Raw genomic sequence first — 23,603 nt, 5'->3', positions numbered from 1 at the left:
TGGTGGCAGTGATAAAAGAGGAGCTAATGTCCTTTACTTTCTGGGTAAAGTAGGTAACAAAGTCATCAGCAGTGAGGCAGGAAGGAGGAGGAGGGGAGGGAGGGTTGAGGAGGGAAGAGAACAAGGAAAACAGTTTCCTGGGGTTTGAGGCGGAGGAGTTAATTTTGGTCCGGTAGAAGGCAGATTTGGCTGTTGACACAGTGGAGGTGAAATCTGAGAGAAGAAAGAGATAGTGAGATAGATCATTAGGACAGTCTGATCTCTTCCATTTCCTCTCAGCTGCCCGCAGCTCTGCTCTATGTGTCCGCAGAGATTCAGACAGCCAAGGAGGGGGGGGGGTGAAGATCGCGCCGGTCTGGAGTGGAAGGGACAGAGGGAGTCCAAAGAGGAGGAGAGGGAGGATAGCAGCGTGTCAGAGGATTCCTCTGTGGATAGTTGAGAGAATTGTTCAATAGAAGGTAGTGAAGACAGAACACTTGAGGCAAACGTAGAGGGAGAGAGAGTTTTGAGGTTGCGGCGGGTGGTGACAATGTGGGGACTAGAGAGGAGGGGGGGAGAGGACTTTAAGGGGAGAGAAAAAGCAACAAAGTGATGGTCAGACACTGGGAGTGGGGTACCAGAGAGAGCAGAAGTGCCACAGGACCTTGTGAATATCAGGTCAAGCTGGTTCCCTGCCCTGTGTGTGGGAGGAGAAGGGGATAGTGTTAAGTCAAAGGTGGCAAAAAAGTTGGTTAATTCAGGTGAGTGCAACTTCTCTGGCAGGATGTTAAAGTCGCCAAGTATAACGAGTGGTGTACCATTTTCAGGAAAGCAGCTGAGAAGGGCATCCATTTCGTCATAGAAGTCACGAAGGGGACCACGGGGACGGTAGATTACCACAATGAAGAGCTAGATAGGAAGGGTGACAGTGACAGCGTGGAGTTCAAATGCAGATCTGGCCAAGTGTTCTAGTGGAAGGACCTGATAGGACCACATCGGAGAGATGAGGTGACGTAAAATCGAGGTCCTGACTCACTGAAGTCATAAAAGATCCCAGGGCAGTTATCGCAAAGAGTTGGGGTTTCCCCGGTGACCTGGCCCAACCATGCTAATTCAATCTGCCCCCCCCTAATAATCCCACAGGACAAGGTGTCGTTCTGTTCAGCTAAAGTGGTTAAAGCCCATATCTTCACTCAAAAGGTTGAATGATAGTTAGGTACAAATTTGTCGTTTTATCTCGGGAATGGAAGTGGAAAAGAATGTAATGCCTTTGCTCGTGAATGGAAGAGGGTCCCGCTCCACTCAGGGGTGGAAACAAGCGAGGGGGTAAGAGGGTCCCGCTCTCCTCAGGGCTGGAACCAAGCAAGGGGGTAAGAGGGTCCCGCTCTCCTCAGGGCTGGAACCAAGCGAGGTGGTAAACTGAGTGGTCCAGGAGCAGCTTGTAACACGGAGACTGAGGGCTAAGGTAAACACTGCAATGTGTTTGGCTAATAATAATAATATATCAACACAAACATTGTCACGCAAGCATGCTAAAGAATGTGTTTGCGTTACAAATGTTTGTCCAGTTTCATTTGAGCTGAATGTATTTATTAATTTAGCTTAATTCTGCAGTGATCTGTGTTCTTTAAGTATTCAGTACTACACAAACTGCAGTACTTAGTACTGCATTTTGTGTTTGTGCATTACTCCCTGTCACAAAGATACATGCATACACACACACACACACACGCACAAATACCCCCACACACACACACCCACACTCACAGACTCACACACACACACACCCACACACTGAAAGAGCAAATGGAGGGAGAAGGAAAACGGCAGCTGTTTGCGTGATCTGGAGGTCATGTTAGATCAGGACGTGGAGGAAAAAACAAATTCTTGCACCCAGGGGGTTGTCCAAGTTGTGAGTTACTATATCACATGTTAGACAAACTAGTGTGTGTATGTGTGTGTGTGTGTGTGTGTGTAAGTGTGTGTGTGTGTGTGTGTGTGTGTGTGTGTGTGTGTAAGTGTGTGTGTGTGTGTGTGTGTGTGTGTGGGGAGGGGGGGGGTCGTGAAAGAGACATGAAGAAAGAGAATGAAATTGATAGGGTTAAAGACTTTGGTTTTCGTGTTGGTAGATGGAAAGAAACACAAAAATACAAAGAATATACACGCCCGTGTATTTTTGACTGTTTGCATACAAACAAAATTATGTGTGATACAAGTATCTTCCAAAATGGTAACTTACCAAACTTAAAAAGGTGAAATTCCTATTCAAATAATTATAGTTAATACATTTAGGAGTTAATATAACATCTGATTAATAGTAATAATTATAATATTTTAATTATTATTGTTACCACAAACCGACATACTCAATTGGGATATTCTTCAAGATATCTTTACTCTAGCGTAAATTACTGTGATGGTTATATTCATGGATATAAAAAGCGAAGTGGGATTATAGCTTGTTTTATATAATAGCCAATTCATAATAGCTTATTTATAAAGCAAGCTTTTGAGATGTTGGAACTTCTGGAATTAATCAAGCATTTTGGTCAAAAGCCATGATGTGCCGGGATGAAATTAGAATACCTTGATTTAACGACCCTCTGGGGTGTATTAAAGAAAAAACTGCTTTTTCAGGGCAGGGAGATGATTAATTAATAAAAGGAATGTCTCGCATTGGAATTACACCGGTGTGATATGTCTTCATTCTTTACGCTGTTCGCTGATTAAGAAAGCAAACGGAGTTGCTGTGTGTGTGTGTGTGTGTGTGTGTGTGTGTGCGTGTATGTGTTTTTGTGTGTGTGCGTGTATGTGTTTGTGTGTGTGTGTGAACGTGTGTGTGAACGTGTGTGTGAACGTGTGCGTGCGTGTGAGCCAGCATAGAACAAGTACATTCTGTCCTTGTATGTGTGCAGTAATGCACTTGTGTGCAGTAGATTGCAAAATGTGTGCCATTGTGTATGTGTTTGGCTGTGTGTTTGTGTGTGTGTGTGTGTGTGTGTGTGCCTGAGTGTGTTTGTGTGTTTGTGTGTGTGTGTGTGTGTGTCTGTGTATGCCTTTGTGTGTGTGTGTTTGTGTGTGTGTGTGCCTGTATGTGGGTGTGTGTGTGTTTGTGTCTGTGTGTGCCTGTGTGTGTGTGTGTGTGTTTGTGTGTGCGTGTCTGCCTGTGTGTTTGTGTGTGTGTGCCTGTGTGTGTGTGTGTGCCTTTGTGTGTGTCTGTGTGTGCGTGTCTGCCTGTGTGTTTGTGTGCCTGTATGTGGGTGTGTGTGTGTGTGTGTGTTTGTGTCTGTGTGTGCCTGTGTGTCTGTGTGTGTGTGTGTGTGTGTGTGTGAGTGTGTGTGTGTGTGTGTGCGTGTGTGTGTGCCTGTGTGTGTGCCTTTGTGTGTGTGTGTGCGTGGGTACCTATGTGTTTGTGTGTGTGTGTGTGTGTGTGTGTGTGTGAGTGAGTGAGTGTGTGGGGGGGGGGGATCATAGCATCCTGAAGCATTCAGCCTGGCCCAGCAGAGTGGAGGAGAGTATGAGTGATCCTAAACGTTGTTGTTGACTCAGACTGTACTTATAGAGTGTGGTCCGCATGCACGCAAGGCACAGAGCCAGATGCCATTAATTAGACAAATGTTAGAATTAGTGTGAATACCCTCAGGGTTCACACACACACACACACAAACTTTGGCTTGGTTGGGAACTCAGAAAACACAGATACACATACGGAAGAAAATGCAATGTGTGAACATTTATGAATGCAAGTATTGCACACACACTCCCGCACACCCACAGAGGGCCTCTGTGTGTGTGCGTGTGTGTGTGTGTGTGTGTGTGTGTGTGTGTGTGTGTGTGTGTGTGTGTGTGTGTGTGTGTGTGTGTGTGTGTGTGAATGAATGGGATGCAGAGGTTGGGCTGGGTTGGTCGTGCTGTTTGTCCAAAACGCTCTCAGGCTTGTTCTCCTCCTGGTCAGACTGAACAACTGTCAGTTTGTTCCGGTAGAGGGACGGCGGGAGCCGGGGGGGGGGGGGTGGGCAGGGGTATTAATACACAGTTGATGCAGATGTCTGTACATATACAGCATTCCATGAGAAAGACTGTTGTGTTCAATTCATATGACTGGTGATCCCAGGCCTATTTTGGAACCCTGGCCAAAGTACACATTTGTCTCAAACTGTATTTGTTTCCTCTGTAGAGCAAGACAAGATGCTCACTTTCTTTTTGGATAATAGTGAAAAAATACGACAAAGAAGCCCTTTAGTCAATAATTAGAAGTGTGCTGTAAAAAAAGGATTCCTTATTTTAGGATTGTATTTCGGGTTTTATTATAAATAGCAAATGGTACCGGGCATTTACAAATGTCACATCATTCGCTCATCAAAATAAAAAATATAAAAAAGTGAATGAATGTCACAAATTCAAAGAATGGGACAAAAACAAATATACAAAATGAACAGTGCCAGTATCAAAGCTTGAATGGCAAATGGCTAAAATTCAAGGAACAAATGAATGGATACAGTATGCTTTCTACAACCAAATGTTTACCCTCTACATTACATTATTGGTATACAGTACATTATAAGTGGAAATATGTTACATATTCACCCAAATGGTCGCTGTTTCCATTCCCTTTGCGTTACAGCAACACAATGAAGACTTACAACACAATAAAACACACTTTTGGCTTGTCTTTTGGACGTGATTGGCTGCGGTGGTCCCTCCGTCGCCTCGCATCGTACCGCGTGCTGTGTGTTGTGTGTTGTCTTCATGCCTTTGATACCACTGTATCTGATGTAACAGAGGATCAGTGGGACTTTCCGCTTGCTTCTGACCTAATAAGTCTCTTAAAGGCACATGTGTTGCCCCCCCCCCCCCCCCCCCCCCCCCCCGAGAGAGGCTGCATTAGGTGCATTTGTTCCTGAGTGTTTTAAAGGCCATGGTTACTCTGAAGACACTTTGTAGAGAGGAGGAGAGGGAGGAGGGTGGAGAAGGGGGAGACAGGAGGAGGCGGGGGGGGCGTTCCTTTAGTTTAAACTGCTCTCACTTTTTCTTGGTTTCTCAAGTGTCTCTTGGTCGTGACTTGTGACCCAGCTGAGATCTTTCAGTGTGCAAGTCGGGGTCTATAGTAGGAGGCTGCCCCCCTCCCCCCCCAGTGAAAGATACAGCCGTGTCCCCCTCAAAGGTTTCTTTTTCACCCCCCCCACCCTTCTCTGTTCCACTCTCTCATCTGTCACTCTCTCTGAGGTCACCCCTGACCCCTCCAAAGGCCTTTCCTTGAAGAGGAGCGTCCAGCGGGCCCACCTCGCTCACGCCATGCTCCTGCCCCAGCGTCGCCTCACATCACCGGACCCCAGGGGACGAGCGGGGAAGACAAAGAGAGAAAGAGGGGGGTAGGGATCGGGGAGGAGGGGGAGGATGTGGAGAGCTTCATGGGCAGACCCAGCTGTGAGTTGAAGAACACCATCTGTGTACAAACACACACCCACGCACATGCAAGCACGCACGCACGCACACACACAGGCACGCACACACAAGCACGCACCAGCACGCACGCAAACACGCACACACACACACACACACACACACATGCACACTCACGCACGTGCACACAAACACACGCACACGCGCGGGTGTTCCTCATGAGGTCCGCTCCAAGTCCTTAGGTGATCTCAGGCCTCAGGTAAGGAAGGGCACCTAGAAAAGAGGGGATCCATTAAGTTAAGTATGATATATTCGTTTTGACATAAAGTGAGACAAGAGAGGGAGGCTGTACAGTCTAGCCACGTGGTTTTGGATGCCTTTCCACCAACGCACACATGCAAATATTATGCTAACAGCCTAGTGCAGTGTGAGGTGTGAACAGATCACGTTGATTCCTTGGCAGTTTACCAAGGAATCAACGAGAGGGGAAACGACGGAGCGACCCGGTGTGCCGACATTATTGCTCTACTGGAGGTTTAGGCTGGAAGTACAACGTCTGCCAACGCCGCGCTGACGGAGAACCGGCCGCAGAACGGGGATGGCTTCAACCTGGGCTGCTTTGGTGCCTGCCTGCACTCTATGATCTGATCAATGCACGCCCCACATAACAACAGCACTTCTTTATTTTCAGCACTTTCAGCAAAAATGTTACCTGCACGTAATGCATCAAAATGAGAGAAAAGTGACGTTGATCTCTGCATAGGTAATTTAAAAGAAGCTAGCCTAGCCCCATGTCATTTACGACAAGCGTACAGCACTGTTTGATACTGGTTCCCCAGCTGACCTCACCAACCACCTGGTTCCAATAGCCCCGCTGCCAGAGGCCCTTAGGATCCACCCAGCCCCTGGAAGAGCACTTTCCTCTGCCTGTGTAGGGCCGGCCGCACACTGGCGATCCACTCACACTGATTAACCACATCAAGATGCACCACTCTGAACTGCGTCGCACACTTCATGTGTGTGTGTGTGTGTGTGTGTGTGTGTGTGTGTGTGTGTGTGTGATTGTGTGTTTGTGAAGGCTTATCAAATGCAACGTAACGAGGGTGTTTCATGTGTGATGCCCTCATAACTCACATCTTAGCCTGCAGAAATCCCAGTGAGATATGTCATTAGACAGTTACCGCTCTCGGATGCTTGCTCAGATATCTTCGATAGATGCCGGTGATGCAGGGCCCATACACCCATGGCTTTGAAGTAGTTTCAGTGTACAGAGAGAGAGGGGGTAGTCATACGGTCAGTTGATGACCCTGATTGGTTCATCTTCTATGGACCATAATTGGGGGTGGGGGGGAAAGAAGGAAAAAAAATGAAAAAGAAAATAAAGTTTTCTTCCATATTTCTGTAAGAAGTTTGTTTTCAAGTCAATGTTAACCCCAGTACTAACAATTTGAAGTGAAGTCCACCCCCTCCCTGTTGGACCCAGGTAGATATCTGTTGAGGACTCCTAGCTGAGGGGAGGCCATCTTGTATTACTGTGTGTACGCATATCACACTGATGTCGACTGTGGCTAACTAAATTATTTGATTGAAAGGTCCTTGCTCACTCAAGCTCATATAATATAAAACCTTTACAATTTAAAACCACATTGTTTAAAACCTTGAAACAATTAATTGTTTATTTTATTTGAGCAAATTATAGATGATTTTTCTGTTTTATATAAAATATTCAAAATTAAAACAATCTGGTACTGGCTTGGCTGCATCTTTACACATTGTCCAATTTTTTATTCTAATAATCTGTGAATATTCCTCCACATTAAGCTCTCCTCCCACTACAATCTTGTCGTTAAAAGGAAGCATACATTTGCAGAGCAAAATGGTTTAGTATTGGGTCAGAAATGTGATGATGACCAGACCTGACACACTAATAAGATTATATATTGCTAGGTTTTGCATTATTAATTATTGGTTCTGACAACTTCTAAACCAAGTCCTTAATTGTATATTATAGCATTTTGAGTTCAACCTAATTTGATGAAATGGTGTGATTTCAAAATCTATAAACCTTAAATAAAGAAAATTGTCTCTTTTCTCCTTCTCCTTCCACAATCTCATACTCTGTGTCTTACTCTGTACATGTTTTGGAACCTAGCAGTACAATTATTTTTCAGTGAATATTTTAATGTGTAAAAAGTCCAAAATCATATCAAATTTGTGCTTGGATTTCTACTTAATGTGAAAAATACATACTTATTTTTAACTAATAAGACACATCTGGTTTTAACATTTAGAAATCACTGTGCTCAAAATCCAACAAAGAAGAAATGGTTAAACAGACCCATAAAGCAGATGTTTCCTTGAAAAAGCAAAAACAGTATTCTGAAACCACCGCAGAAGACTATTTTAATTTCAGATAATAAAGTCGATAATGTTAATGTTACTCATATATATTTCATCATTATTGGTGTAAATATATATAGGTGTGTATATATATATATATATATATATATATATATATATATATATATATACACACATAGGTTTATACATACACTACTGTTCAAAAGTTTGGTGTCACCCAGACAATGTTTTCAATGAAGACTCACACTTTTATTCAACAATTTTCAGCTGTGCTAACATAATTGCACAAGTGTTTTCTAATCATCAATTAGCCATTTAACACAATTAGCTTAACAGTGTACCTTCAGAACACTGAAGTGATCGTTGCTGGAAGGGGGCCTCTGTACTCCTATTTAGATTTTCCATGAAAAATCTCCAGTTTCCAGCTAGAATTGTCATTTACCTTATTAACAATATCTAGGCTGTATTTCTGATTAATATAATGTTATCGTCATTGAAAAAAAACAGTGCTTTTCTTTCAAAAAGTAACCCAAATATTTTGATATACTTCCAGATTAGCCGCCCCTTCTCTGAAAACTCCCCACATCTTGCAGGACCATGTCCACTCACGTAGACAGGAAGTAGGTTGGCAAGGTACATCTTAGTAATATTTAAAGCAGGCCTGTCGCGCAAGTCACTCAAGTTGGTCAGTGCGCATGTGCCAAGCAGCCTGAAGCTCACACACACACACACACACACACACACACAGCACGCGCGAACGCACACGTACACCGCACGCACGCACATACACACCTCATATACACACAGGCGCAGAAACACACACGCGCAGAAACACACACGCGCGCGCTGACATTTCAAGACAAAGTCAGCGCAGGACACCGCATACACAAACACCGCACACACGCACGCACACACATGCATGCAAAGCAGCCCGCAGCTCACACACACACACACAGCACGCGCAAACGCACACATACACCGCACGCACACACATACACACCGCATACACACACACAAGCACATGTTACCATTAAAACTGTTAAATTCAAACATTGCGCCGATCGGCATATCAACAAACAAGTCACATGATCTTAAAGAGTCGTCCCTAAAGTGTAGAACGAAAACTTATCAATAACACAGTATGGTGGATTATGTCTATAGAGTCCACCACAAGACTACACTTTGTTGCTCAATTGTAATATTGAGCCACTTCCTTGAGCCTCCCAAAATGGTTTCACGCTCTGTTGCTCATACTTAATATTACTCTGCTCCTTGAGCCTCCCAAAATGTCTTGTGATGTTGATATCCCCCCTCCCCCATGCAGACTGTTTTAGTTGTTTTATTTTTCATGTTTTGTGGGTATGCTATGTGTGACTGTAGGCTACTGCTGCCTGTCTTGGCCAGGACACTTGATATGATGATACAACTAACCAATAGTAGTTGCCATGCATTTTATAATGTCAATGCACTTTTCAGCCCTGAATAACAGTAAAAGCTATTTAATAATTGATTTGCATACATAGTATACTACAATTTCCATTGAACAATTACCCCTGTTACCCAGAAATGGACTCATTTAATAATGTAATCAAATGCTTACACACTAGCTGCTTTCAGACACACGTGTAAGTCCTGATATTCCCCTGATGGGCCGTATGTGTGAACAACATATCCTGATATTTGTACCCTGAATATTGTATGAATAATACTACCCCTGAGGTAGTATTTTCTCCTTAGGAAATGTAAATGACCTTATGTGTGAATGAGGAGTAGAAAGTCGGTATATCTCACACCACTTCAGTGGGCGTGTTGATGATGCTTCTGCATGTCATTGAGTGGCCCCTTAAATGATAATCAGCCTGTTGCCTTTTGTTCGCTGAATGGTTAAAAAATATCATAACCCTAAAAGTACACATCATATAATAAAACAATAGATCTGTCCACAGCTGCACGTGATAGAAAATGTTTTAAAGAAAAAGTATTATTGACAACAGTCAGCTGAAAATTATAGGGTCCCATCCTTCCACTCCCTGTTTTCTCATGCTCTCTTTCTCTGTTAACCCAGTCGTTCGCGACGCCTTTCTTCTTCGTCGTTTCTTCTATCTGTCTCTAACTCATGCTCCAATCTTTCATCGATCGATGCTTAAGATTTTGTGGAGGCAACAGAATATATAATGTATCAATTTAGCAACATTTTGCGATGAGTTCCGCCTGTTCTGCCTCCATTTTGTCTACGGTAAAACAAACTACAGTTACAGTGGCCACACTTATCCCCCCTCTTACGAACTTTGACCCTACGTCATATCCCGCCCTTGCAAGCCCACCCCCCTAATCCCCCCATTGATTCTACTGATGTCTAAATGACATTGATGTCCGCATATAAAGCATTAAGTGTGAATCACCCTCAGGGTAGAATCTGCTGATATACAAATGCGGCAAAAATGTGTGAAAACGGCTTATAGGTAGAAAATTATTATGCTTGCTTCATAATGTAAGGAGGAACGTAATAGTATACGTAATAGTTAATTATAATAGTTAGCAAAGTGTTATTATATTATGCGCTCAGAAATTTGTAACATTATCGACTGGGGTTTCTACATTATTTATTATTACATGATGCGTTTATCGACACCTCTCTATTGAATGGCGCAGTCTTTCGAAGTAAACGGACGCGTGAAGCCCTGTTTAAGGCCTCCGTTGGGTTGCTACCATCATCGCATATTCAGTCTCAGTCCGATTAGAATGTGTATCGTGTAGACCTTACCTTGTCCATACTGGCCGTACTGGTATGAGGCCACGTGGTCCACGCTGTAGGCCCCGTAGGAGGCCGGGCAGTAGGGCTGGGAGCTGGGCGGGGGGACCGACCCGCTGCTCAGGCTGCAGCTGGAGGGGGGCGGGGAGAGGGAGTATTCGCTCTGGGGCTGGAGGGGTGCGCCGCCGGGGTTCAGGAGACCCATCACCTGGGGAGACACACCCACATGGTACCAGTGGTAAGCCATCAGCAAGACAGTCTGGCCTTGGTAGGCCAGCTTAAGGTGGCCATAAGGAGGGTTTGGTATCAGATGTGTAATAAGTAGACTGATATTGGGTGTGTTTCTTCACCAGGCCTCGGATACAAATAATATTATGCTCACTATTGTACAAAATGTGCACATCGTGCATCCACACACACACACACACACACAAACACACACACACACACACACACACACACACACACACACACACACACGTGCACACATACATACACACACAAAGAAAATCTCCCTCAAACGTTTATAGCAAGGCCATTTCCCACACCGCCAGAGAGAGAGAGAGGGAGAGGGGGAGAAATAGAGAGAGAAAGAGGGGAGAGAGAGAGAGAGAGAGAGAGAGAGAGAGAGAGAGAGAGAGAGAGAGAAAGAGAGGGAGAGAGAGAGGGAGAGAGAGAGAAGCTAGCACCAAAGAGGAAGAATTAGGCAATTTGTCTCAGACTATAGGCTCTACTTATCCTGAAGTTGTCCGGGCCGCCGCCCAGGATGAGGCTGGTGATAAGAGATGTGCTGGAGATAGTGATGAGGGACACAGCAAGCTCCAGAACCATGGAATAAGAACCAGCCTGCTGACCTGCTCTTCATTAGAGCTGTATAATCACATTAAGGGCGGGGGGAACGACGGAAAAGAGCTGCGGTTCGGACCGTCTGTGATTGGGTCAAAACCAACCTGAGCACAACCCCCCCTTTCCATATGTGTGCACATATGCACACACATACACTCTTAAGAAGAACCTCATCTGTCCGTCATCAATTATTGTTCCCAGAATGTGGGGGTGATGAAAAGAGACCACCTGACACGTCACTTTGACCTGCGGCTACCTTTAAAACGTAAAACGCCTCATATCCACTTTACCTCTGCAGCCACTCTCCTCTCTCTCTCTCCATCTCTCCCTATCTCTATCCTTTCTCTCTCTCTCTCCCTCTTCCTCCCTCTCTCTCCTCCCTCCCTCTCTCTCTCTCTCTCTCTCTGTCCTTCTCTCTCCCTCTCTCTCTCTCTCTGAGTGTGGACCCCAGGGCCCCTCTGGCTGTCCTAATAAGAAGCAGGTTCATGCTACTCTTTCGGCCCTCTTGGCCCTCTAAGTGACATATTATTCTACATCCACACACTCACATGGTGCTGCTTAAATAATTTCCCAACCACGGGGGAGGGTTGGGGGTTAAGGGTTGGGGTGGGGCGGACTTGAAAGAAGGCATCCATGTTGAATTGGACCAGGAAGTTGCTCCATATTTTCCCTCTCAGGGTTCGAATTACGGGGGGGGGGGGGGGGGGGGGGGGGGGGGTCTGACCCCCTCGAATGGGATTTGGACCCCCCCTAAAAGGGACTAAAACGACAGTTTGGGGGGTACTGAAATACTTGATGTGTGAAGTGTTTGGTTATATATTATTTCTCAATCTGTGCTCATCATGCAAGGAATAAACATACGATTTCAAACACCCCTTCAGTGGACTGTACCTTTTTGCTCCTTCAGCTTCCTTGACTTTTGTTTACTTGACATCACTCGACAATTGCTCCAATACGAAACACGCACTGGCAGTGATGCAGATTTTGTGTGTTTGTCGTTACCAATAGAGCTGCGTGGAGAGCTACGGTATCAAGGTGGAGGTTCCTTATGAGTTGTGAAAAAATGTCAACTAAATTAGGTTTTTAGCCTAGTTGTTGTTTGAAGTGTAGTGTAGCCGTTTGAAGCTGATAATCTTGTTCAGTGTTCACTTATTGACAGTCACGTCAGTTAGCCTGCAGCCCGCATTCAGCGCGCTGCTGCCCCAACTTGCAGGTCACATGAATGAGCAATCACGAAAATGCTCCAATAATCCTTTCTTGATGTTGTTGTTGTTGTTGGTGTTGTTTGTTGTTTCCCCAAGATATCGGTTAGCATGTGTTTCTTTCTTCAGAATTAGCTACCTGGCATAGGCATTTTATACCGTTTCTGAAGAATGTACCTGGCATAGGCATTTTATACAATTTCAGAAGAATGTAGGCTACACACTGTAGGTTTGTAATGATGTAGGTATGAATATAGAGGCAGGGCTTTCTAATGACGCCATCGCCCACCCAGTGGAAATACTGACCCCCCCCCCGAAGCTGGTGGGGCAATTCAACCACTGCTCCCTCTCTCGCTCTCTGCCTCTCTCTCTCTACAGATCTCTCTCCTATGAGAGATGAACTCTCTCTCCTATAGTCTCCTATGAGACTAAAGGACACTGGTGCTCTGTCTTTGTCCTGTGAAACATAACATGAGACTGTAGGACACCGGTGCTCTGTCTCTGTCCTGTGAAACATAACATCAGAGTATCAGTCACTGTTACGGACGTAGTGTGTTGTGTTTATGTTGTGTTTGTGTTTCACTGTGTTCTCTCCCCAGACTGATGCCCTTTCCCCCCCTTTCTGATTGCAACCCTAGCAATCAGGAAATTGAGTGCACCTGTGCTCACCTGATGGCTATATTAGCTGGGAGCAGACAAGCACACACCTCTTCCTTTTTGTGCCAGCAAGCGGTCGACGATTGTTGTGTGGTGGAACTAGTGACCGAGTGCCGTTGTTGGTGTGATCTTGTGAGGGTAGTGAGCTATTGGTTGTGAGTAGTAGACTATTTGGGTGGTTTGTAGTTGGTTCTTTTGTTTCGTGCTTTCCTCTTTTGGGAAAGTGGTTCTTAGTTCTTTGGCATGTCAATAAACCTTTTTGCTTACCGTTACCTCTGTCTGTGTCTCCTCCTTGTCCCCCGGAAACTAAAATATTCTTTGTTACTCCCCTGATCCCCCTGGATACTATTTGGGGTCGTAACAGTCACGATTAGCCTGAGAGTGTGCGTTCCATATGAATATGCTCACTGCTCTTGTCATGTCTAGACCCTACGTGCGCAGTCCTGTTTTTATTTATAGAATGCATAGGCTGCGTCTGCGCACATATTACAAATGGAAAATGTGTTTATTCTGAGTCGTATAAGATAAAAGCTCATCACAGAATGACGTAGTGCAATGGCATGTAATGTTACACACGTGTGACGCGTTCAAAACACATATATATATATATATATATATATATATATATATATATATATATATTTATATATTTGTATATATACATGTATATATGTGTTTTTAGTGATCGGTTCTTGATATTCACCTTTGGGCCATAGTCCCCCAGACCCTGTCTGAGGGGCCTCACCGCGTGGTGTTTTGGTTAAAGAGAGGGGTTGACTTGCATGGTGCCGGTGTAAACAAGCGTTGTGTGGATGTAAGCGGAGCTGTCTGCCTGGCATGTGTAATGCGGAGGAGTTCAGGGAGACGCTCGGGGGGAGGAGGGGGACCAGAGTCCGTCCCCAGCAGGGATGGAGAAGCTGGGTTTAAGACGCACTCAAACACTCAGGCCGGGGCCTCTCTGAGTTACTGCCAGAATGGTGCTCTGAATGGTGAATTGTATTTCTGAAAAATGACATTAGGAATTGACTTTTTCCAGACCCAGATGTGCTTCTCGTGTAACTTAAGATGGTATGCTAAATAAGTATTGATTCTGTCGATTGTTAGAATTGAAGTCTTAACATAAAAAAAAGAAGAAAAAGTCATTTTATTTAAGAATCCAGACATTGGTTGATGGAAGCCAAAGCAAGCGACGATCATATATGTTTACCTACAATCCTTACTTTTGAATATTACATTATATTATATAATTAAAAAAACTATTTGAGATAAAAATATCCTTACCCGTTTGTGTGCATTTGTGTGTGTGTTTCTGTGTATGTGCGTGTGTGTGTGTGTGTGTGTGTGTGTGTGTGTGTGTGTGTGTGTGTCAGTGAGTGTTTGTCTGTGTGAGCTTAAAATACACATTTGATTGATTTAGTGGTTCAAAACACAAGGTGTTTTTCTCGCCACTTTTCGTCAACTATATACAACTATACAGCTATGATTTTAAACGGCTATTGAATGCACAATCTCCTCTTCATTCTGGCATCAAGAAATAATGAACCTTCTCCACCGAATCAACGGCTTTAGAGCCAATCAAGACAGCAAATTGTTTTTTAGTGGAAATAAAAGATCAAATCAAATGGACAAAGGAAACATAGTTGGAGCAATTTTCCAGATCTCAAAAAATATTGGCACTGTCTATCATCAAATACTAATTTTTTAATTTCTCAACCAGTGTTATTAACTGGATGAGATCATATCTGTCAAATAGAGTTCAGTGAGTAAGGGTTAGTGGTGATACATCACCACCCCTGAGGAACGAACTGGGTGTACCCCAGGGATCTATCCTGGGCCCTATTCTGTTCAGCCTTTATATAAATTACCTGCCATCAGTATGCACTTGGTGTGAAGTTCAGATGTATGCTGATGATACAGTAAATTAAGTTCATGAAAAAACCAAAGCCCAAGCTGCTGCCAAACCCAATGATACAATGGTACATGTATATAAGGGGCTTGCTGACTCACAGTTGTATCTCAATTTAAAGAAGACAGTGTGAACCCAAGGTGTATGTGTCTGGGGAGGTCGTTCAAACAGTTACGTATTTTAAATATCTAGGTATTATCCTTGACACTACTCAAAAACCAAGTGAGAAAGGTAACGCAAATAACTAAATACAATCTAGCCAGCTTCAGATATATAAGGAAATGTCTGACAACACCTGCAGCAAAGCTCTATATGAATGATATGATAATTTCCCACTTAACATAATGTATGACGAGTTGGATTCAGGTGAATAACACAACATAAAGGCCTATTTTATTACTTCACAAACAAGCGCTTAAAGTTTTGGACAGAAAACCAAAGCTTTACCACCCCTATTACATCCTTGGCAAAAGTAACTTGCTCAGCTGGAAAAATATTTAAAAACATACTGCCTCACTTTTAAGATTATCAATGGCAAGGCTCCCCACCACTCTGCACTTTTATACAGCAGAGAAAATCCAAGAGCCGAACCACAAGGTCTGCTCTAAGAGGGTACTGTGTAGTACTTCTTAGGTCCAGCTCCTTTGGTCAATTATGATTCTATGTGAGAGCCTCTAAACTATGGAACCAATTGCCAGTGGAGATTAGAAATTGCACCTCCCACCATACATTCACCCACCGTCTTAAAGGGACACTTCACCCATTTGCATTAAGCCTTGTATCGTTAGAAACCCAGTCATATTTCTGAATGGTCTTGCATAACCCCTGAGACAGGAGAGATCCGTATCTACCTCTAATACTCCCTGCTTTAAATGACGCAAAATTACGAAAACTCCAAAACTACAAGCACTCCTCATTTTCAAACCCGCCTAGGGGGTGGGACCCACTGACACTACAGACCTATTTAAGATCAGTGCCAGTGGGTGGGACTTAGGGGTATATGATATAGGGTGAATTTGCGCTAAGGTATGGATTTTGACAGTTCCGTGTAACCGGTGTGACCAGTAGATCACACAAGCGCTAAAGAAGCAATGATGTAGTAGGCTACTAGAGACGCAGCAGTTTATTCATAATATCATCCGGCGCACACAACTTTTGGCCGTGTTCTATAAGATATTCTAGAACACTCTGGGAGCTCCGGCGGGATACCTGGAGCTCTATATCTAAATTATATTATATAATATATAGACATCGATAATATAATATATAATACAACGGCCGAAAGCTGTGTGCGCCTCTGGATGATATTATGAATAGACAACTGTGTCAAGTTCTCCGACGTCTCTGGTCCTTCCACATGAATCTGAAGTTGCGTTTCAATCTGGACTTCAGAGAGTCAAAGCCAACGTTTCTTCCCCCATTCCTTCTACACCCTGGCTGAGAATCAATACACGGGTCTTATTTTGCAAACCCGCACCCGCCCGTACCCGCAAATTACATTCCGCACACAACCAGACCCGCTATAAATTGATACCGACCCCCGACCCACACCCGAAGGAAAATTAGACACATATGGCTGGTTCAGACTATACGATTCTCAGATATTCCTCCCCGATTTAACATGTTACACTATACAATCACAGAGCCAGGAAATCGGGCCTTGTCTCGTCAGAAGACTGGCCACACTACAAGATTACAGCGGTCAAGCCAGCCGACCCATTGAGATCGGCGGTCAAGCCAGCCGACCCAGTTTTTTGCTGTACCTGTATATACTTGCCATTACGGTAATAGCGCCTCAGCGCCTCAGAACTAGTTTCAAAATAAAAGCATTTGTCTGGTACATACCGAAAGACAGTCATTAAAAGCAAATACTATCAAAGGAAATGTACGGACGTTGTATCTATTTTCACGATAAAAGCCCAACTAATTGACAAATGTAAGCTTATGCCAATAGTTTATTGGAGATTTAAAAGCAAAGGCCCTGTTATGCCAGACTCAAATTAAAAGCCCACCAAACATTCAAATATGAGACATATTAAATATGATTTTGGATTAAATTTAAAAGAAAATGCCCCGTTATTCCAGGCTCATTTCACTGCAGGGTTATAGGTCACGACCCCATAGGGTCACCCAAGAAGTTTCAGGACATTCGGATGTGTAGTTCCAAAATAAAAGCCCACCAAACATTCAAATATGAGACATACTAAATATGATTTTGGATTAAATGTAAAAGAAAATGCCCTGTTATTCCAGGCTCAATTCATATAAGGATTATAGTTCACGACCCCATAGGGTCATCCAAGAAGTTTCAGGACATTCTGATGCGTAGTTTCAAAATAAAAGCCCACCAAACATGTGTAATATTTCAATATCTAGTGGGCTTTTAATTTGAAACTACACATTTTTTTTTTTTTTTAATTGAATCCAAAATCATATGTAATATGTATCTTATTTGAATTTTTGGTGGACTTTTATGTTGAAACTACACATCACAATGTCCTGAAACTTCTTGGGTGACCCTATGGGGTCGTGAACTATAACCCTAAAGTGAAATGAGCCTGGAATAACAGGGCATTTTTTTTAAATTGAATCAGGTACAGCAAAAAACTGGGTCGGCTGGCTTGACTGCCGATCTCGATGGGTCGGCTGGTTTGACCGCAGTACAAGATTCGAGGGTGCGATTCTCTTTACTTTGTATCATTCACGTTTGTAAGATATTTAGAAAATCTAAGGTTTAGAACTGACATAAATGTTTTCTACATTTTTGTCATAAAGGTTCCAGTGGTTTTTATATCTGCTCAATGCAGCAACTCCTCACAGTATTTGCGTTGCGCGTGACATGAGCGATACAAATTACCCGCAGCAACAACGTAGCCTAGCAACAGAGCGTCAACAATGGATCCCGAGTACCTAGCACTAGGCATTATGCTGGCGGTTTGAGGTTTATGATAGGTTATGATAGCTATTAGCACGTCAACAGCTGTTGGCTCAAAACTTACCGGGTAGATCAAGGGCGTCGGATATTTCTCGGCAGCCTGTATCCCTTCACCCTATCATGGAACTCCTTTGTGGACATTTCAACCAAAGTTGTCTCCATTATGTTGTTCCATTTTCTCATGTTTTCTTTATTAGCATTATTCTTCTTGCTATTGATCGTATTCATTTTTGCGGGGCAAAATCGGGCTGAAATCGTTTAGTCTGAACCAGCTATTAGATGAAACGCCAGGGACTTACACTATGTGGTGTTTGTCGTGGTGCTTTAGATTGCGGTGCAAAAAAAGCACATCATCCACTGTGGACGGTTTTAGTTTACTCCTCCGCTCCTGAATAACATCTCCAGCACCGGAGACGTCTCGCTCGCAATCGCAAAACCCGCAACCGACCCGCGCTGTTCAGGCGTCCGATCCGACCTTTGTCCGGGTCCGACACAGTACATTATTTTTCACCCGTTTCATCCAAATTGTGCGGGTCACCCGTCGGGTACCCGAACTCATGCAGGACTCTGGTCCAGATAACCCCCAATACGAGTTTTAACTTGTTGTCGAAGTACCAGAGACGTCCGAGAACCCGTAGCAGTCTTTAATTCATCATATCATCCAGACGCGCACACAGCTTATGGCCGTGATATTATAATTTATATTATATTATAATATATAGATACCTTTACATTATATTATATAATATTATTTAGATATAGAGCTACGGGAGTCCGCAAACGGCAACAATCACTTCTCCTTCATGCTGCTGTTCACTCTGGACTGCAGAGAGTGAACGCTTATTGGCTGTTATGTTATGTCCCTCAGGGAGTGAAAAATTATTTGGCATTTTGGGAATTGTCAACTTCAATCCAAAAGCGCCAAAAAGTCACTGTCTGCATCTTTTCGGTCAAGATGGCACAAAATTTGAAATTTATGTTACTAATCGACTACATAAATGACCCACTTTCAATACAGATTCATGTCTCCTCCAGTGATATTCTCCTTTAAGAACTGGCTTTTAAGCAATCAAAAATGTGAACACCTTCGTTAGTATTTAAGCTGAGTTCATGTTTGTCTGTTGCTATGTATTCTTGTAGCTGTCCTTTCTAACCTATGGTGGTTTGTATGAATGGTTATATGTCTATTGGCATCATGTTATACTGTTGTTATATATTGCTGTGTGTATTCTTTAATACAAACAGCACACCCACTTTTTTTAACCATCCTGTGCCTAGCTTAACATTTTGCCAAAGGACTACAGTTGAAATTTAGGCTGCTGGCTATCACTGGCACATCAGCGGTTTAATCATGTCCAATTCAGTCTGTCCAATTCACACTGTAGACTAAACATTATGTACACTTAGATAACCGTGTTTTGTCTTTGTTTAAAGACCTCAGAAAGTAGCTTATGGGTCATATTTCCGCCTCTTAAGACTGTGTTCAATGTGAATTGAATGTCTTTTATTTTAGGCCTCCATCTATTCTTCTTGATGTTCAGTGTTGCTGTTCTACTAGCAGTCAAATTCTTTACCTCATCAAATCAGTACAGACGTTTGTTAAAGAAGGTTTTGTTAAATTAATGCAGTCTCATTCTGCTAGGCTATGACATGATAAATGTATGTTTGTGTCCACTTAGTGGCTTCCAAATAATTGAAATGGAAAATCCCATTCCCTCCAGTAGTCGTCTAAGATGAATCAGCACTATGAAAACATAACTGTTATAGTATTTGACGTCGATTGTAACATCTACACTTCTTATGACAAATGTACTTATTGCAACAAATGCACTTCTTGTAAGTCGCTTTGGATAAAAGCGTCTGCTAAATGCCCTAAATGTAAATGTAAATGCACAGCCACCATTGAATGTTGTACGTCCTGGCACTTGTACATTGCACTTATTCAAGGTACTTAATTGTCTAGCATCTACAGTAGCTGCTATCATTGCTTTACACGGGGAATGGGTTAGCCTAGCGATTGTAATACTTGCACTTGGTTCTATGAACATCTTTACTGTACCGACAGCGATATATTGTTTCACTTCTTATGACAAATGTACTTATTGTAACAAATGCACTTATTGTAAGTCGCTTTGGATAAAAGCGTCTGCTAAATGCCCTAAATGTAAATGTAAATGTCTTCACGTCTACAAAGCGGCGTGGTTTGGCCCTTCCCTGCAGCGGTGGGTGCATGAGTGTGTCAACATGTTGACCCCTTCACAACCAGAGAGCGGTCTAATGAGCCAACCACATAAAGAACGCATGCCCTGAGAACCACGACACAGAAAGCTGTTTCTGCACCGCGACCTGAACCCCCTGGGTCCCTGGCGCTTACCTGCGGAGGCAGTACGCTCCCCAGCGGGGGGGTCATGGGGTTGGGGGGGCCCCCGAAGCTGTCCGAGTAGCCAGAGAAGGAGTGGCGTGCAGGGGCCAGGCAGTAGGCCCCGTCCCCCTGCCCTCCTGCGGAACCCTGGTGGCCCGAGGAGGGGGGCAGCGGCTGGGGACGGTGCACCGTGCTGGGGGGGGGCTCGGACCCTGAGGAGGACACCATGTGTTAAAGACCGGGATGGATGATCTGATGACAGTATCACACACATAGACCACCACAATATACCTGTTTATTCCACTGAGGGTTACACTGTATTAGATGTAATATCATTGTATATTATGCATCATTCATTAAGTTTGTATTTAACGCTATTCATTTAATACTAATCCAATACAGAAATGCATTCTAGAATTTAGTTAATATCCTAATGTCATGACCAGGTGGGGGTGGGTGTAGTACCTGTTGCTAAGTGGGGATGGGTGTAGTACCTATTGCTAGGTTGGGGTGGGTGTAGTACCTGTTGCTAGGTTGGGGTGGGTGTAGCACCTGTTGCTAAGTGGGGGTGGGTGTAGCACCTGGTGCTAGGTTGGGGTGGGTGTAGCACCTGTTGCTAAGTGGGGGTGGGTGTAGTACCTGATGCTAGGTTGGGGTGGGTGTAGTACCTGGTGCTAGGTGGGGGTGGGTGTAGCACCTGGTGCTAGGTGGGGGTGGGTGTAGCACCTGGTGCTAGGTGGGGGTGGGTGTAGTACCTTGTGACGGGGATGGGTAGGGGCTGTCAGACAGCTGATACGAGGGGATACCGGACATGGCTGAGGGCGGGAACCCCCCTGGGATCAGCTGATTAAACACCATGAGCTGATTGGCTCCTGTCTGCTTACGCCAGCGTGCTCGCCTGTTGCTGAACCAGACCTTGGAGAGACAACGCCAGATCAGTGTGCTAACAGACGCTACGCTAAATCACATCGCAGTCAATACCTACACAAATACTTTGTTTCTGGAGGTTACATATTTATATTCTGAATGTTGTCGTGTGAGGACGGGGTGGATATATGAGGTGTGTGGTAAAGTAACTAAAGGGGAATAGGTTCACTAGACATGTGACACGCATTAAAGAACAACAATGAGCTAAAGCCTGTGCGGGACTTGTCCCTGTCACTCCGACACTACCCATGTACACATACTCATAGGAATACACATACGTCCCCACATAGCTGCCGTTTCCTGCTGGGACCCACTGCAGAAGTGCTGTAGGCCGAGGACCCACCAAATATTGTCTACAGTAAAATAATGTGATAAGAATCCATTGAATTCATATCTTTATCTATGTATGCTGTTCTTTAATACATTATTTCACTTTACGGTTCAAACATACAGGCCTGTAGCCCTACATACAGGCCTGTAGCCCTACAGACAGGCCTGTAGCCCTACATAGAGGCCTGTAGCCCTATAGACAGGCCTATAGCCCTATAGACAGGGCTGTAGCCCTACATACAGGCCTGTAGCCGTATAGACAGGCCTGTAGCCCTAGCGACAGGCCTGTAGCCCTACATACAGGCCTGTAGTTCTGCAGGCTTCAAAAGGTTCTTGTTGGATAGAGGTTCCTTTCTCCTACCACTGTGACCTGCAGATGGATAGCTCCGCCCACCTGCACGCGGGCCTCCGTCAGCTTGGCGCGCTGGGCCAGCTCCTCGCGGGTGTAGATGTCGGGGTAGTGGGTTCTCTCGAAGGCCCGCTCCAGCTCATCCAGCTGCTCCGCCGTAAAGGTGGTGCGGCTCCTCCTCTGCTTCCTCTTCAGGGGCAGGCTAGGCTCCGACTCCACCTCCGAGCAATCTTCAGAGAGGCTCCCTGGTGGAGGCATGGGAGGAGTCAGAACTAGATTCAAAGCATAATGGGAGGAGTCAGAACCAGGCTCATAACATCATGGGAGGAGTCAGAACCAGACTCCAGCATTGAGAGAGCATGACTTTAGACATGACCTTAGACATGAAACCAGACATGAAACTAGACATGACATTAGACATGGCACTAGACAGGAAACTAGACATGACATTAGACATGAAACTACGATGAAACTAGACATGACATTAGACATGGCACTAGACAGGAAACTAGACATGACATTAGACATGAAACTACGATGAAACTAGAAATGACATTAGACATGACATTAGACATGTGATTAGACATGGAATACGTTTATCTTATTAAAGATGTTTGATTAATGATGGGATTAGTGCCTCATTAGTAACCACAATAGGAGTTTAACATTTATATATCTCATTCATAAGCAAGGAATAAAATCAGCTTGCAAAACACCAAAAGCACTTGCAAAACACCAGCTGATTCCAGTGTCGTGCTCTGAACATATTAGGCGGTGTGAAGCCATGGTGTGGAACTTCACGTTGAATGGAACGTGACTGATTGACCATCGAGGAGCATAAAGTCATGTGAGAAACAACAACATGCCCCGTCTGTGTTCTACCATCCATGTTTACAGAAAGCTGTCAAGGGACCATTTAGTTTTTCTTTTCTTGACACTCACTACACTACACACCCTCACCCTCACACTCACGCACGCACGCACGCACGCACGCACGCACGCACACACACACACACACACACACACACACACACACACACACACACAGCATCAGGCTCTCTTCCCAGTGATCATGTGCCGAGACATACGTCCATTCATAAGAGATATTCCCTGCCTCAGGGGTAACCCCAGTGGACAAGACGCCGCATCACCGCAGGGGCCCGCCGGGCTGAGAGCCACACAAAGGATCGCTTTGGTTCCAGGGGCCTTCCTTTGTGTGAGTGTGTGTGTGTATGTACGTGTCTGAGCATCCAGGGTTAGGACAGGGTACTTAGTGGAATGGTGGCAGGGATTCGGGACAGGGTGCCTGTGTGGGTGGTGGTGGCGTGGGGTGGGATGGTGGGGTGGTGTATTGGTGGGCTTGATGGAGTGCCAGGTGCCTGCTGCTCCGTTTACCCAGGAGCCATTCAGCAGAAGGGGAAATGAATCGTTCCCACCGCGCTCTCCTCCATCTATTCTCATGTTGTTATTGTTGTTATTGTAGAGTGCACCCGGTCTGATCCTAGGTCCCAGATTGGATCAGATCCAGGTTCAGCCAACTCACACAATGACAGTGGTTAGTCTCACATAGGCAAACGGCCCACACAAACACACA

General features: G+C 44.4%; 1 protein-coding gene across 1 annotated transcript in view; it reads right to left on the bottom strand.

Annotated features, from left to right (window-relative positions):
* Positions 1 to 5,525: 5,525 nt before the first annotated feature.
* pax3b (paired box 3b) overlaps positions 5,526 to 23,603 on the bottom strand; it is a gene marked incomplete at its 5' end in the record, with an annotated part of 33,358 nt that continues 15,280 nt past the window's right edge. Inside the window, 5 exons of the mRNA XM_079732248.1 lie at positions 5,526 to 5,655; positions 10,508 to 10,703; positions 20,416 to 20,615; positions 21,159 to 21,318; positions 22,055 to 22,254. Of these exons, the coding sequence (XP_079588374.1) occupies positions 5,621 to 5,655; positions 10,508 to 10,703; positions 20,416 to 20,615; positions 21,159 to 21,318; positions 22,055 to 22,254 (791 nt within the window). The 3' untranslated portion in view covers positions 5,526 to 5,620. The remainder of the gene's footprint in view (positions 5,656 to 10,507; positions 10,704 to 20,415; positions 20,616 to 21,158; positions 21,319 to 22,054; positions 22,255 to 23,603) is intronic.

The sequence above is a fragment of the Pollachius pollachius genome (genome assembly GCF_949987615.1).
Source record: "Pollachius pollachius genome assembly, chromosome: 3".
In the NCBI taxonomy this organism is placed as follows: Eukaryota; Metazoa; Chordata; class Actinopteri; order Gadiformes; family Gadidae; genus Pollachius; species Pollachius pollachius.
The sequence above is the reverse complement of the archived record's forward strand: the minus strand, read 5'-3'. Positions and strand labels throughout refer to the sequence as shown.